The 16516-nt window shown below is 45.0% G+C and overlaps 1 protein-coding gene across 2 annotated transcripts in view; it reads left to right on the top strand.

Annotated features, from left to right (window-relative positions):
- Nucleotides 1-16516, top strand: part of SNX16 (sorting nexin 16) — a 696777-nt gene that overhangs the window by 159543 nt on the left and 520718 nt on the right. For both annotated transcript variants that reach the window (XM_044089372.1, XM_044089373.1), the window contains exon 3: nt 6781-6867. In XM_044089372.1, the coding sequence (XP_043945307.1) occupies nt 6781-6867 (87 nt within the window). The remainder of the gene's footprint in view (nt 1-6780; nt 6868-16516) is intronic.

Genomic DNA, 16516 nt, shown 5'->3' with positions numbered 1-16516 from the left:
CTGAGGAGTTTAGTACGGGAGCCTCCTTGGCCTTTGCCATTAATTCCACACCTTTTGTCCCAGGCAGGCAATCATTTCCTCAATGTCAGGATACAGTCCCTGCATCTGACAGCCTGGCATATTCTGTTCTAGAACCTGGAGGGTTGCAGCTTCCTCAACAAGTTTTGAATGTCATTTTGGAAGCCAGAAGGCCTAGTACAAGGAAAGTTTATGCTGATAAATGGAGGAGATTTTTTATTTGGAGCAAAGCAAAGAGCTTTGATGTTTCAGGGCCTAATTTGAGTGTTTCACTTCAGTATCTTACAGAATTATTAGACAAGGGTTTGTCTTTCTCCTCTGTAAAAGTTCATGCTGCAGCCATTTCTGCTCACTATGACTGTGACCCACCATTATTCTCTCATCCTTTGTTTAAGCAATTTCTTAGAGGGGCAAAGAACATAAGACCCCAGAGAGCTCCTACTCCTTCCTGGGATCTCAATTTTGTGTTGGAAAAACTCACTTTACCTCCTTTTGAACCTGCAGCTACATCTGAGTTGAAGTTTTTGTCTTGGAAGACTGCTTTTTTGTTGGCCATTACGTCTGCTAGAAGGGTATCTGAATTACAGGCTCTAATGGCAGTTGAACCCTTCCTGATTTTTCATAAGGATAGGGTATCCCTGCATACTAACCCTACTTTTATGCCTAAAGTGGTTTCAAATGTGGCCTTGAACCAATCGATTCATTTGCCTACATTTTATGCTGATCCCCAAAATAAAGGGGAGAAAAGTTTGCACTCTTTGGATATTCACAGACAGTTGCGTTATTATTTGAGCAGAACTAAAGGGTTCAGACAGTCTCAACAGTTGTTTGTTTCTTTTGCTTTGGGCTCTCGGGAAACCTGTTTCAAAACAAACTATTTCTAAGTGGATTGGCCATTGTATTGCTTTTTGTTATTCTCATCATGGTAAGGAGATTCCGGCTGGAATCAGACCTCATTCCACTAGGGCTACTGCTACTTCTACTGCTTTTTTAAGGGGTGTAGCTACTAAAGATATTTTGGAGGCAGCTACTTGGAGTTCAGTGCACACTTTTTCTAAACATTACCATCTCCCTCTTTATTCCAAATCTAGGGCTGGGTTTGCCACTGCAGTTTTACAGGGCATGTTAGCAGCTCCCAATGCTTTATGATTTTGCCAACCTCCCTTTACCTTTGCTTTGGGATTCTACCCACAGGTTATGACTGCAGCAATGTGAGATGAAGAACATAGTACAGTTTTGTACCTACCATAAATGTAGATGTTCGAAGATCCACATTGCTGCAGTCCAATTTACCCTCCCTCTTTCCCCTCTGTAGTTTGGAGTGGTTGTGTGGTTTGGGTTGTAAATATTGTTTGTACATGGGTTTTGGAGGTTTTCTGTTTTTGGCTATGGCCTTTCTTTTTAGGGCCTTCTGACATCTGGGGCAAGAAAGACTGAGGATATGACGTCGGTCATGCGCTTTAATACCACGGTGTACTGACGTCAGATCTGAGCGACCATGACCGACGCCAGCCTAACACTTTGGTATTCGGGCCGACCGAGGACAGCGGACTACCCACAGGTTATGACTGCAGCAATGTGGATCTTCGAACATCTACATTTATGGTAGGTACAAAACTGTACTTTTCCCTCTTAAGCATGGGGGCTACTCAGCTGGTGCCAGAAGAGGAAAAGGGACAAGGTTTCTATTCCAGGCTTTTTCTGGTATCCAGAAAAGACAAATCATGGCATCCAATCCTGGACCTGTCTACTCTAAACACATTTCTGGAGATTCCAGAATTCAAGATGCTGACTCTTCCCCGGCTGCTTCCTATGCTAGGCAAAGATGCGTGGTTGGCAACTCTAGATTTAAAAGAAGCATACCTGCACACCTCAATCAGGGAATCTTGCAGAAGATACCTATGCTTCAAAGCAGGCTACTTGCATTATCAGTTCTCTGCACTGCCCTTTGGTTTGTCTACTGCGCCCAGGGTATTCACACAAAGTGCCTGGCTCCAGTTATTGCATTTTGCAGGCAACGAAATATTCAAATATATCCATACCTGGACGATTGTCTAATTCGGACAGAAAACCAGGGCTTACTTCTAAATCATCTGGCATCTGTAAAAAGGATTCTAACTTGTCTGGGGTACACCATAAAGAAAAAGAAATCACAACTGGTACCCTGTCAACAGATTACATTCCTGGGTGCAAGCTTGAATACAACTGCCCAGATGGCTTTCCTCACGCCAGAGAAGCAAATTCATTTGATAACTTACTTCAAACAAGTGGCCACAAAAACCCTGCTATCTGCAAAACAAATACTGCAAGCCTTGGGGTTCATGCCGCCTGCATTCTTCTAATTCCATATGCAATACTGTATATGAGGAAACTGTAGTGGTATCTAAAAAGTCTATGGAGTCAACATTGTCACAGCCTGGAAACAATGATTCCTATCATACCTTCCCTACACCTGGAGTTCCTATGGTGCGCAGAAGCCTGCTACCAAAACAAGGGATTACCATTCACACTACCCCCTGCCGTCCAAACCCTAACTACAGATGCATCAGACTATGCATGGGGGGGCTCACCTGGCAGGGAAGTGCATTCAGGGCAAATGGAATCCAAATCAAATGCACCTACATATCAATCAAAAAGAAATATTCACTGTACAGAATGCTCTGACAGCCTTCAAGGACTACATTCTTCCAGGACAACTAATGGTAAAGACGGACAACACCACGGTTATGTGGTACATAAGCAGGGGGGGTACACATTCCTACCCCCTCGGCAGACTAGCCATGGCATTGTGGAACACAGCCTTGAGCTACCAAGTGAATCTACAAGCTCAATTCCTGCCAAGAAAACTGAATACACTGGCAGACGGACTAAGCAGAAACCTCATGGACCTACACGAGTGGAAACTGGAACCACGGATTTTCAATATGTTGACAAGCGAATGGGGGAGCCCAGACATAGATCTATTTGCCTCCTCCCAGAACTACCAGTTGGACAAGTTTTGCACAAGGACTCCTCACAAACAAGCCTGGAAAGTGAATGCTCTGTCCTTCAGCAGTCTACGCTTTCCCCCCTCTGCCTCTGCTCTCCATAGTTTTACTAAAAGTCAAACAGGACAAACCAAGGATGATTTTGATTGCTCCAGACTGGCCGTGCCAACACTGGTACCCCCTCCTCCGCAGTGTCACAAATATCTCCATGGCACCTGCCTCAGAACTCTTCCCTGTTGTCTCAGCAGTAGAACCAAATTCTGCACCGTCAGCTTCCATCATTAAACCTTGCAGCCTGGCTAATCACTTAAATTCACTCTTCTCATCCCTTATCAAACCTGTGATGGATGTCATCTTGGAGGCAAGGAGAACTAGTACTACAAACTCTTATGCTGACAAATTGAAAAGATTCTGTGCCTGGAACCAATCTTTAGGGATGAGCACAGCAGTGTCCAATTTACCTCAGATTTTGCAATACTTAACTGAGATGCTTCACAAGGGCCTGTCTTTCTCCTCCATTAAAATCCACTCCTCTGCTATTTTAGCTCACTGTAACACAGAACCACCCCTCTTCTCTTATCCTCTGCTCAAGCAGTATCTCGGAGGGGAAAAAAAACTTGAGACCACCCAGGAAAGCTCACCTCTGCCTGGGACCTTAACTTTGCTTTGGAGAAACTCACTCTACCTCCTTTCAAGCCAGCTGCTACTGCAGACTTAACATTTTAACATTTCTTTCTTGGAAAACAGCCTTCCTTTTAGAAATCACTTCATCTAGAAGGATATCTGAATTGCAGACCCTCATGGCAGTGGAGCCTTTCATCATCTTTCATGCAGACAGGTTATCTCTCAGGACCAATCCATCCTTCATGCCCAAGGTGGTTTCCATTGTGGCTCTTAATCAGTCCATTCATTTGCCAACCTTCTTTCTCAATCCACAGAACAAAGGGGAATGGATTCTGCATTCATTGGATGTGCACAGACAACTAAGATTCTACTTGGACAGGTCTAAATCTCGAAGAAAGTTTGAACAATTGCTGGTAGCATTTGCTGCAGGGGCAGAGGGGAAGGCTATTTCAAAACAAACCATTTCTAAATGGATAAGCCATTGCATTCATTTCTGCTATAAGCACCATGGAAAACATATCCCTCGGGGATCAGATTTCACTCCTCCAGGGCTGCATCTACTTCTGCAGCCTTTCTCAGAGGTGTCCCTACCAGGGATATCCTAGAAGCTGCTACCTGGAGTTCTGTACATACTTTCGCCAAGCATTATAATTTACCAATTTTCTCTAAATCCAGAGCTGGCTTTGCCACTGCTGTTATGCAGGGCCTTGTAGCTGACCCTAATGCTGTATAAACTCCTCCTCCCAACCATAGCTTTGGGAATCCACCCAAATGTAATGACTGCAACAGTGAAACATGAAGAACATAGTACAGTTGTGTACACGTACCATAAATGTAGATGTTAGAGTGTATTCACTGTTGCAGTCCTGGTTACCCTCCCTCCCAGCCCCCTAGTTTCTTCTGTCTATGCCTCTACTTTCCTTTACTATTCTTAAAAGCCTTTTTGGTATATTTGCTTTTGGTTGGAGGTATACTTTTGCGTTTTTGTGTTTATTTGCTCCCCATTAGGGGGGGGCACCTGACATCTGGGCAAGAAAAACTGATGTAATGACATCGGCTGCATGTTTTATACGCCTGATGACCTGACGTCATGGAAGAAGGGACAGCAACAGACGTAGGACCCAAGACTGTTAATCAGACTGACTGAGGGCAACCTGCCAGCAGATTACCCAAATGTAATGACTGCAACAGTGAATACACTTTAACATCTACATTTATGGTAAGTGTACACAACTGTACTTTTATGGAGGAGGTAAAATAAGGAATAGCAAAAAAGTAGACTACTTCTGGAGAGGGTAAAAATCTAGCATTGTAACAACTAGACTGGAGAATCGGACACATTTGGGACCCAAGAATATCTTTATGGCAATACCTTGATGAAAATAATAGAGGTGAAACTTTGAAAATGTGAGGAAAAAATCCTAAGTGAACGTCAACATGTATGGGGAAAGATGTGCTATAAGGATTTCCTTGGACCCAGAAACCAGATCAGTCAAAAGTATTAAAGGGGAATAGGGAAGAGGCAAAACACAAAGTAGGGAGGGGTAGTTGGGTAGCTAGGGGAAAAGGGTATTTCAGAAAGAAAAAAGGAAATAGTGCAGCAGAGAAATGGACCTCCGAGAATAGTGGAGAAGGTCGAGGGAACAGGAAAGACTCCACAATGAGGAGAAGCAGATGGAAAACTGGGAGGTTGATAACACTAAAGATGACATAAAGGAAATGCATTGTATTAGGAAATGTGATTTATGTATTGACACTTTTTTACTTTTTATTCGTACTCCTTGTATTGTAAACAAAAGAAGGCAGTGTATATAAGAAATATAGTAGCTGTTTTTTTAATTTATCTAAGACGAGACAAATGTTTGTTTAATAAACATTTAGTATTTTAGCTCAGGGCTTTCTCTACTAGATATTTGCCTACCTCACAGGCAGTTTTTGAAAATGTATCATTTGATATTTGTGTAGTGGCTATGTGGACATCACTGAACACTTTTGAAAGACAAAACCTGGATGTGATGTCCAGATCCAAGTCTTCCTTCAGTGCTACAATCTGGAGTATTATTTCTTGAGGATCCCGTTTGGGCATTGTTCTCTAGGTAATGGAAAATGGAACTTCCAGTCCTGGAGATGATAGCTCTGTACTTCTGGATTGGCAGTTCCATCTTCATTACCATTTTCAGCCTGCTATCCCCCAACCACAATCCTGGTTAGCCTTGCAGAGTTGTACACAACGTGATCTTCATTTTGCTTGCATGTGTAAAATTTTATTAGATTTTCTACCTTGTGAGGACTTTATAGATCTGGAAAGGGATCCTGATGTGCCCAGCCCTGTAAGTAAAGGAGAGGGACCAGTCAGGCTTGGAAATGTTAGTTCTTGGGCTAAATCGTGGTAGTCTCAGTCTTTGTTTTCTCCTTTCTGACACTTGACATAGCTTGGTTATTTCAAACATGGTGGCATCTTCCTTTGTGTTTATTTTTGGCATGGCATAGTAATAGCAGTACTGAATCTGTATTCATTCATTGGTCATCACTGTTCTTTCAAATGATGTAAAGTACCTCTTTCCTGGGGAAAAAAATAAAATATTGCAATCTGCTGGATTTTTTTTTTTTTTTGTCTGTTCATGTTTTATTTTTATGCTCTGTCTATTGGGAGAGAGGTTTAATGAAAAGAATCCAGAAGAGCAGTTGTGGCAACCAGTGCAGTACCCCCAAGCAACAAAGAAAATTAAAAAGAAATATAGAAATCTGAAATGATAAAGCTATACTTGATAAAGCTATACTCTGGAAACATGTAATTTTTTTTGGATTTTATCATTTTGGTGAAAACGTATTTGCTGTTTTGGCCAAAATTATATTTGAGCTGATGTCAAAATGGCTGCGATTATACTTTTGTAGTCTCATTACTGCCTGTTTCTTAATTATGTTGTGATAATTTAGGAGGAGTCCTCTTTAACTGTGAAATTTTAAACTCTGGAATATTTTTTTACTTTGATTTGTAGAAGGTAGACCTTTACATTCTGTAAATATATGGGTAGCCCCACCCCTCAAAAAGGTAAAAGGTGCAATTATAATTTGATTTACAAAATGTGTTTTTAAAAAATATATGGCTGCAGAAGATAAACTTTATTTTAATTTCTTTTACTAAACTTAGGTTTACAAGATACTTGTAAGAAAAGTTCCTCACGAAAGCTGGGTTGTTTTCAGAAGGTATACTGACTTTTCACGACTAAATGAGAAGGTATGTAACATATAATTATTTTTTTTCCTTTCAAGGGCTCTGAATAATATTTACACATTTAATGCTTTAGGTATTAAAGATAATGACACATTCATTGTAGAAGAATGCCCCCCCCCCCGAGACACTGTGTGTAAAATGTAGTGTATACCCTTATGTAATGTGCATAGTATTGAACGTAAATGGTAAAATGTATTAAGAAATCAGTTGATAGTTCATGGCAAAGCAGCCCAGTCTAATTAATACTGTTTCTTTGAGTTTAGTATCCATATTTTCAGTCACCTTCTTAACTTGTGTCTGTACAGTATGTGAAATACAGCAACTGCAATGAAAGAAGCACTGCAGGGCTTGTATTTATTTGCTCAAAAATCAAACAGCTGATAGAATATTCACAGAATGGTGATGTGCAGGTATTGCATTTTTTTTCAGACATTCTTTTTTTGTTCCATATGTTTGGCAATGCCATTAATTTGCAGATATTCAGCCAGTTTGGAAAATAAATCCTAGCAATGACCCAGCATGGCTATAGGATGCCTAAGATGAGTGCAACTCCTTAAAGGAGGTGTTGAAGTATGCAGGCTGCAGGGAAAGAAGTCTTGAAGATCTTTCACAACCTAACTGTTGGTTTACCCCTTCATTTCCCTGACAGTAATGAGCGGTAGTCTTCTGTAGTTGTTTGGTATGACAAGAGTTTCTCAACCTGTAGACGTTGAGAACAGTTATAAGTTACAGTAGGGTTAAGGCCCTTAAAGTAGATGCATCCAGCCAAAAATCTGAACATCTTATGATAAAATTTGAATACCAAGTAACACATAACTCATCCCCCTTCCAGTAGGGATTTGGGATACTATTCAGAAACGCATTTAAAAAACAGAGTAGTAGAACAGTCATGGGAAAATTATAGACACATTAGCAAAGAAGTCAAGATCCATAGGTTGTAATCAAGTTTTGCAAAATTTTACCACATAAGGTCATTTAATTTTGCTTCTCAAAAAGAGAGATGCAAGATATGCATCCTATGTAAATTAGGGTCTATATTAGAACATCAAAGTTTCAAAACTTCGAACGTTCTAATATCGAACCCTATTCAGTGAAAGACGAAAATATTGAAGCAACAGAAAAACAAATTTTTTCCTAGGGAAAGACTTCGGTTGTCTGTTTCGGTATTTTCAGCGCTGTAGTGGAAAGTTACGGGTCTGGTTTAGGTTTGTTAGGGCGAGGGTTAGGTATGTGTGGGATTGTGTGGACGTGACGACTCGGCACGCTTATGCTATAGAGTGAGGCCTCTGATTGGCTGAGCTATCTTTATCCCAGGATGCACCACTACTAAACCCCCAGATCTCGTTTGCCGCTTACAGAGCTTGGACGTGGTCTCAACATTGGCTGGGCTAAGTACTAATTATTAGGCTTTTTTCCTGTCAGTATTTTGCTTCAATTAAATCCAAAAGCTGTTTTGACGGCTATTCTTTGAATACGAGTGTTTTTGTGAATATTAGTTGAGGTTTTCGTGTTATTTCCTGTCAGGGAAGGTTCCCGTTTAAGTTAGAGGGGCCTTCCCCTGTGCTTTCTCTACCTTAGTGGTTGTGTGTGGGTCAAGTACCCGTTTAAGTTAGAGGGTCTTGACCCTCTTTACCTCTTTATCTTTTTTCAGTTCGTCTTGTTTAAAAAAAAAAAAAAAAAAAAAAAAAAGGGGGCTTTAGTTTAAAATTTAACACTAAACTAGTGATATATTTTTTCTTGTGTGTCAAACCCTTTTTTTCCAGTTGTGGTTAACTTGTTTTGGCTGATTATGTCAAAAGAACACAAACCCTCCGGGTTTAAAAAATGCACAAGGTGTGGCTTCAAAATGTCCATAACGGACGACCACTCCTCGTGCGTCTATTGCCTAGGTGCTAAACATCTGCAAGAGTCGTGCAGTGTATGCCATGTGTTTTCTTCTCGAGTCTTCCAGGAGAGGAAAAACAAATTAATCCTCAAAGGATTAATCAAGCTTTCCTTTGAGGGAGGCTTTATCTTCCTCTCAGTCTCCTTCTAAAAAGAGGAAAGCGTCGGCTCCGACCAGTCAGTCGGAACCGACCGCTAAAAAAACTAAGCAGACTTCTCCATCGGCTCCACGGACTTCGGAGCCGAGGTCGGAACGGTCTGCCTCGATGCCTCCAGCCTCGACCCCTCTGGTTTCGGAGCCGAGGTCTGGGGCATTGAGAAGGTCTGGGGCATTGAGAGGCGGGTCACCCTCATCGGCTCCACTGATATTGGAGCCGATAAGGGTTATCGGCTCAGACTCTTGCCCCTCGGAGCCGAAGTCCTTATCGGCACCGAGGAAATTTCCTTGAAACCTTCCTCAGAGCCGATAATTGTTGAGTCTTTTCGGAGCCGGTCCCCGAGCCCTTCGGAGCCGATGGAGAAATCGGTTCGGGCCCGATCGGTATCCTCGAGATCATCCAAGATGTCTGATTCGGACATCGACAGGGTGCTCCTTCGGCTCTTCCAGTCTCCGGTGTTCCAAAAGATGGTTTCGGCTCCAGCCCATTTGGCTTCGGAGCCGATGGTCCACTCCCCTACTGTTTCCTCCTCCAACAGCTTCGGCACCGTTGGAGCCGGTGCTGGTGAAACCAGTGGAGGTGTTAGGGTCGGGCCCGACCCTTGCTCCAACTCCGGCTCTTGGGTCGGAGTTCAGTGCACGGACTTCTTCCTTCGGCCCTGGGGGGGGAGGCTTCGGGATTGATGCTTTCGGTCCCAAGTCTCCCTCTTGGTGCGTCGGCAGCGGGAGTACCGTCCACTATCGTGGCCACAGAAGGGGGACCCTGCCTGGATTCTGGTGGTCCCGCCTTCAGGGCTATGAGGAGTGCTTTAGCCAAATCTTCCTTGGCTACCTCCACAGTTTCCCCAGCTCCGTCCCTACATTTGGAGACTGGGTCGTTGGCAGTCCCCCTGTCCTTAGACAGCGGAGCCCCTGGGCCTCAGGTTACCCCCGCTGGGGTTTCTCCCCCTCTTGGAGGTCCTTCTGAAGCCTCTTCGGAAGAACCTCCCAGGAAGAGAACGTGCAAGAGGAAGCACGTTGACTCCCCTGATGAGTCTCTGACATCTGACACTGATCTCAATGATGCAGAAGGGTCCCCCAAGTCGTCCTCGGATGATGTCTCCTTTGCAGACATCCTGGAAGCCCTAAAACAACGAGGCGGCTGGCAGTCCAAACCTCCCTCTGCTGATGAGTCGGTGTTCCTGAAGGCCTTCGGGGCTCAGCCCTCCGCCTCCTGGGTGTCTCCGCCCTTCGACGAGCTCCTGGATTTGATCTGTCGAAGGGCGTGGGAACACCCAGACTCTGTGGAACCGGTGCCCGCTCGTCCAAACAAATTTCTCTCGGCGCCCCCGATAGAGAGTTCCTTACTAAAGGTGTGGCTGTAGATGCTATGGTGGTGGCATCTGCTACCCAGCAAGATGTAGCAGAGGCTTCTACGTCCGTCCATCCTCCTAATAAGGAGTCTAGGAGCATGGATCGGTACAGAAAGCGCACGCTTAGTTCAGCGGCCTTTACACTAAGGTCCTTGAACTACCTGACGCACTTTACGAGATTTCAGAGGGATCTGATTAAGGAGCTATCCGATACCGTCTTGGGTAACCTGCCTGAGGAGCTGGCCCAGACGGTTGGCTCTCAGCTGGCTACAATGTCGTCCATTTTGAACTCGTCCATGAGGCTCATTTCGTATGCGGCCGAAGGGGCGAGTAGAGCGGCGGGTACAGGCATTGCTCTACGGAGACCAGCCTGGCTCCACCTGTGTCATTTTGCGGAGGCCTTTAAGTTTTCATTTGCCGACACCCCCTTTGATGGGTCCTCCCTGTTTGGACCCAAGGTAAAAGACACACCCGCTGTGAACAGGAAGGTAAGACTCTGACTGCCGTAGGGGCACGATTTTCCACTCCCTTTCGGCCTTATCCCAAGGCTAAAAGAGGAGGGAAAATGTGGTTCTGTAGATCGCAGAAGCCTTACCCCTCTCAGCAGGAAGGTTCCCCCTCCAGAGGCAGAGGAGGGGGAAATTCATCCGGAAGACGCCGTCCCAGAGGCGGCAGAGGCCCTCACAACACTGGAGACTGCGAGTCCTTTCGTGGCTCTCCAGCCTTTCATAGTCCCTGAGGGATTGCCCGGCTGTGCTGCTCCAGAGCCAGTCGGGGGTCGTTTCTCGAAGCACCTGAAGGCCTGGGAAGGGATCACTCAGGACCAATGGGTGCTTCGGATTATCGCCGGAGGTTACTCCATCCCATTCTCTCACCCCCCCCTCAGCTCAAAAAAATCCCGGACCCGCCACCCAGTCAACGGGATACCGCAGCCTCAGAAGTTTCAAAGCTGCTGCAAAAAGGAGTCATCCAACCGGTCCCCGCAGACCAGATCGGATTAGGGACCTACTCAAGATTCTTTTTGGTGCCAAAAAAGACCGGGGACTTGAGGCCTATTTTGGACCTCAGCATCCTAAACCGTTCAGTCAGAAAGTCCAAGTTCCGAATGGTCACTCTACAAACCATTCTCCCATTGCTGGAGAAGGGTGTTTGGATGTTCTCCATAGATCTCAAGGATGCGTATTATCATATCAAGATACATCAAGCGTCCAGGAGACATCTGCGCTTCAGCCTAGGAGGCAGTCATTTTCAGTTCCGTGCGCTGCCCTTTGGTCTCACCACAGTCCCCAGGGTGTTCACCAAGTGCTTGGCAGTAGTGACTGCTCACCTGAGAAGTCTAGGATTCCAGGTGTTTCCGTACCTAGACGACTGGCTCCTAACTGCCACCTCCAAGCATCTACTTCTGTGGAGCCTACAAGCCACTATTTCACTGGGCAATTCCCTTGGAATCGCCTTCAATTGGCCAAAGTCTGTGTTGCGGCCATCTCAAAGAATAAGATTCATAGGGGTAGAGGTAGACTCAAACCAAATGCGGGTCTATCTACCTACAGACAGAATTCAAACCATACAAAATCAAGTTCGAGCCTTACTTCCCAGGTCCAAAGCCCCAGCCAGAATGGTCCTGCAGCTATTGGGGTCCATGTCTGCCACAGTTCTTCTAGTCCCCTTGGCAAGGTTGCACATGAGAATCCTCCAGTGGCTTCTTTCAACTCGGTGGTCCTTTCAGGAACTCCCTCTCAATCACCTCATATGGATCACGGAATCTTGCAAACGGGACCTCCGCTGGTGGCTAGTGCCCTCCAACTTGGACCAGGGACGACCCTTTGTTCTTCCTCCTCCGGCAGCCACTTTGACCACGGACGCCTCCCAGACAGGGTGGGGGGGGGCATTCCCTGGGCAGGTCAGTCCAAGGCAAATGGCAACCGGAAGAGTCTCTTCTTCATATCAACATCCTAGAAAAGAGGGCAGTACTCCTGTCCCTTCAAGCCCTTCACGATTATCTCCCACAGGGCGTAATCGCTGTTCACTCAGACAACATGTCAGTTGTCTGGTACCTGAACAAACAGGGAGGGACCAGATCCTATCCTCTTTGCAGAGAAGCCATGAGAGTTTGGGAATGGGCAGTCTCGACCAAACGCTTCCTAGTGGCTACTCGCATACCGGGCAAGTCCAATGTCATAGCCGACAGGTTGAGCAGAACAATCCTCTCCCCTCACGAATGGTCTCTGAATATGACAGTGGCGAGTCAGATCTTCAACGAATGGGGAGTTCCGTGTTGCGACCTCTTCGTGACTCCTCTGAATGCGAAGTGCAAGGAATTCTTCTCCCTAATCCAGGCTCCGGGGAAGAGCCCCATGGATGCTTTAGTCCATCCTTGGCCCACCGGCTTGCTTTATGCCTTCCCTCCAGTTCCACTCCTCCCCTAGGTGATTCAAAAGGCATCTCTTTTGGGGAGCAAAATGATCTTGATTGCTCCTTATTGGCCTCGTCAAGTGTGGTTTCCCTATCTTCGGAAACATGCCCTGGAAGGTCCATGGTTTCTGGATCGGATACCAGACCTACTGGTTCATCAGTCGGGACTATTCCACCAGTCCCTACACACCTTAAAATTGACGGCTTGGCTCCTCCTCTTCCGACGATAGTCAGGAGTCATACATTGGATCCAGATGTTGTACACATATTATCTTCGGCCCATAAGTCTGCTACAAAGAAACTGTATTCTAGCAAATGGAAAAGGTTTGCTATTTGGGCTCAACTCCGGGGCCTGGACCCCATTTCTATTCCCGTGGCAGAAGTACTAAAATTCCTGACCTCTCTTTTCAATCAAGGCTCTTCAGTTTCTACCATCAAAGTACAATTGGCAGCAATTTCTAATTTCCATGAATCCATAGACCCACCTTTAATGAGCAACAGATTGTGTAAGACCTTCTGGAAAGGTGCTGCTCTATTAAGACCTCCAATTTCTCATCCTGCACCTTCTTGGGATCTCGATATAGTGTTACGCGCCTTGACTTCTTTCCCCTTCGAACCAGCAGCCACATGTGATCTAAAGTTTTTATCATGGAAGACAGCCTTTCTGGTGGCGATTACTTCTGCCAGAAGAGTTTCAGAGCTTCAAGCTTTGTCAGTGAAACCCCCGTACTTGGTTTTTCATAAAGACAGAGTATCCCTCAGACCAAATCCTTCCTTTGTTCCTAAAGTTTGTTCTACTTTCTGCTTACAACAATCGTTAGAGCTCCCAGTTTTTTTCCCAAAATACTCTAACAAAGCGGAATTCATATTCCACACACTAGATGTCCACAGACAGTTACGTTTTTATTTAGACAGGACTAAACAAACAAGGAAAACAGATCAGTTGTTTGTGTCCTTTGCAGATAACCGATTGGGCAATGCTGTAACAAAGGTCACTATTGCCAAATGGATCAGGGACTGTATTTCTCAAGCATATGTTTATTCTAACAAAGAGCTTACCACCTCTGTCAAGGCTCATTCTACAAGGGCTATGTCTACTTCGGTAGCATTTCATTCTAAGCTTGCTATTAGTGACATTTGTGCTGCGGCTACATGGTCTTCCCCGCACACCTTCATTTCCCACTACAAATTAGATGCGGCATCTAGAGGACGAGCTTCATTTGGTTCCACTGTGCTCAGGAGTGTTTTCCAATGAGCCACCCAGGATTTAGGTGCTGGGGACACTGTCCCATCAGTTCAGAATGTAGGCGAGATAGGATCACATAACATCTTTTAGTTATGTACTCACCATAACTTCAGATGTTTGGGATCCATCTCTCCTACATTCCCAATAACCCACCCTCCTTCCTCCTTCCTTGGAGATCAGAGGATATCAGAAGGTCCGAATCCTGTTTCATCTTGAAACATCTAACGATGTTATATAACCAAGTTGTGCATGTGTGCATGAATGCGGACAAACAAGATCTGGGGGATTAGTAGTGGTGCATCCTGGGATAAAGATAGCTCAGCCAATTGGAGGCCTCGCTCTATAGCATAAGCGTGCCGAGTCGGAGCCGAGGGATCGGCTCCGAACCCATCAGTTCAGAATGTAGGCGAGATGGATCCCAAACATCTGAAGTTATGGTGAGTACATAACTAAAAGTTAGGTGAGTTAGGGTTAGGGAGCGGGTGAGGTGAGTGTGCGATAGTGACGGACCTTAGGTTTAGGGTTTGGGTTAAGGTAAGTGGATAGTTAGTGGTGTGTGTATAGTTTAGTGTAGGGTTAGGCGTAAGATTTTAGGTGTATGTGTGTGGATTGCTGTTTGTTTGGTGTGCTTGTGTTGTGTGTATGTGTTTTGGAACAGCAAATTTTTTTCCCTAGGAAAAAATTTGCTGATGTTCTTCATTCCACATTGCTGCAGTCCTAACCATTGGGTAGTCCGCTGTCCAGTCGGCCCGATACAGAGAGAGATATATGTCTGGCGTCGCAGCATTAGACGACGTCGCCAATACAGAAGCATGTACTGCGCATGATACCGCGCATATCTCAGTCTTTTTGCATGGTCCATGCAGAAACAGTTGCAGTTTTTTTGCAGGAAAGGTTGGCGTTTTTCTGAAGAAAGTTCGGAGTTTCAGACTCAGTATTTAACCGGATGTCAGAAAAAGTGAATAACTGTATTTCTTGTGGGAAACAGATACCTCATAGGGATTACCATACCTTGTGTATACCTTGTTTATTGTTGGATGTTAGACTGTGCCAGGTTAGTGTTTAAAGCGCAAGGACAAAAAGCGGGGCCTAGGGTTGATGAACCCGCAGTCCCAGACGCCGTCCTTTAGAAGGCTCAGCAGTGGAGGAGGTTTTTTTTGGAGTTTTTTTTGGAGTCTCAGGCAGAGACTTTGTTACAGGATGTGCCTTCTCAGGAAGTAGGCCAGGCTGAGGGGCTTTCAGGTTACTGTTCTTCCCCCTCCTCCCAAGGTAGTTAGAGCTTCTCCTACTGTTTCCAAAGCTTCTTTGAGAGGTAGGCCAAGTTCAGCTTCAGTGGGGGCTTCTCCTAGCACTTCAGGTTCTGTGCCTAAGAAACATATGCTTAAAATGGCAGAAGATTTAATTACTATGATTAGAGGCTCTATGCCTCCGCCTGATAAGAGGCCTAGGGTGGAACCTGAGGTTGAGTGTTTGGAACAGTATTCAGAGGAAGACTTGCAGGAGTTTCCACCTTATTCTGATTCTGATGTGGATGATTCCACACCTACAGCTTCTCCTCCTGAGGATTTCTCATTTTCAGAGACTCTGCATTCCATGAGAGAACACTTTAAATGGGAAGGCCAAGATTACTCTGATTCCAGGAAAAGGCTTAGGAATTCTTATTTTTACCCCAACATAGGCCCTTAGCTATTCCTCCTGTGTTGAATGTGGTGGAAGATGTTTTTGCAGAGGCTTCCCTGAACCCTGACTCTTTGCCTCCTGCTCCTGTTAAACCTGATAGGTACTATATTCTCAGGGGCCTAAAGAAAGTGTATACTTCTTCCACTCTAGCCATGAGGGCGTTGAATTGTCAGTTTCACATGCTAAAATATCAAAATTATCTCCTTTCACAATTGAAATCTAAGGTGGATGCTTTGGTATTGAGTGTAAAGAGTTGCTGGATTTAGTTCATGTGTCTGAACAAGTGGGTAAGCATTCTTTGCAATGTGGTTTTGATGCTGTACAAGCCTCCTCGAGGGTGGCTGCCACTAGTTCTGTTCTTCGCAGGCATGCCTGGTTGAGGGATCAGAATTTAGCTGAGCATGTTAAGACAAGGATTTTGGATGCTCCTTTACAGTCTGATGTGTTGTTTGGTTCGCCTGTGGAAGCAGTTTTAAAGAAAATGGAGGACAAAGCTAAGTCTATGCAAACTGTTAAAGATTTTTGCAGGTGCAGCCTTTAGTAGAAATTGGCCTGCTAAGGGGTGACATATCCTGCTTATGATTCCCAGGCCTAGAACAGGAGTTCACCTGCTCAGACTTCTGGTGAGGGCAGGGGTCAGTCCTTTCTAAACAGACCCAATGACCTGCCTTTTCAGCTGCCAGTAGATTCTCGTCTGGCAGCTCCTTTTGGAGGAAGACTGTCTCTTTTCAAAGAAAATTGGGATTTAATTACTCAAGACAGATGGGTGTTGGATATCATTCACCACGGTTACAGGTTTTATTTCCATACATTGCCCCCTTTCAAAGGCATGCCAGACGTCCTCCTCCACAAAGAAAAGAGGCTCACAAGCAAATTTCTCAGTTACTCCAGATGGGGCCATTCAGCCAGTCCCTGTATCAG

The sequence above is a fragment of the Protopterus annectens genome, chromosome 12.part0 (genome assembly GCF_019279795.1).
Source record: "Protopterus annectens isolate FY-2018-M chromosome 12.part0, PAN1.0, whole genome shotgun sequence".
Classification (NCBI taxonomy): domain Eukaryota; kingdom Metazoa; phylum Chordata; order Ceratodontiformes; family Protopteridae; genus Protopterus; species Protopterus annectens.
The sequence above is the reverse complement of the archived record's forward strand: the minus strand, read 5'-3'. Positions and strand labels throughout refer to the sequence as shown.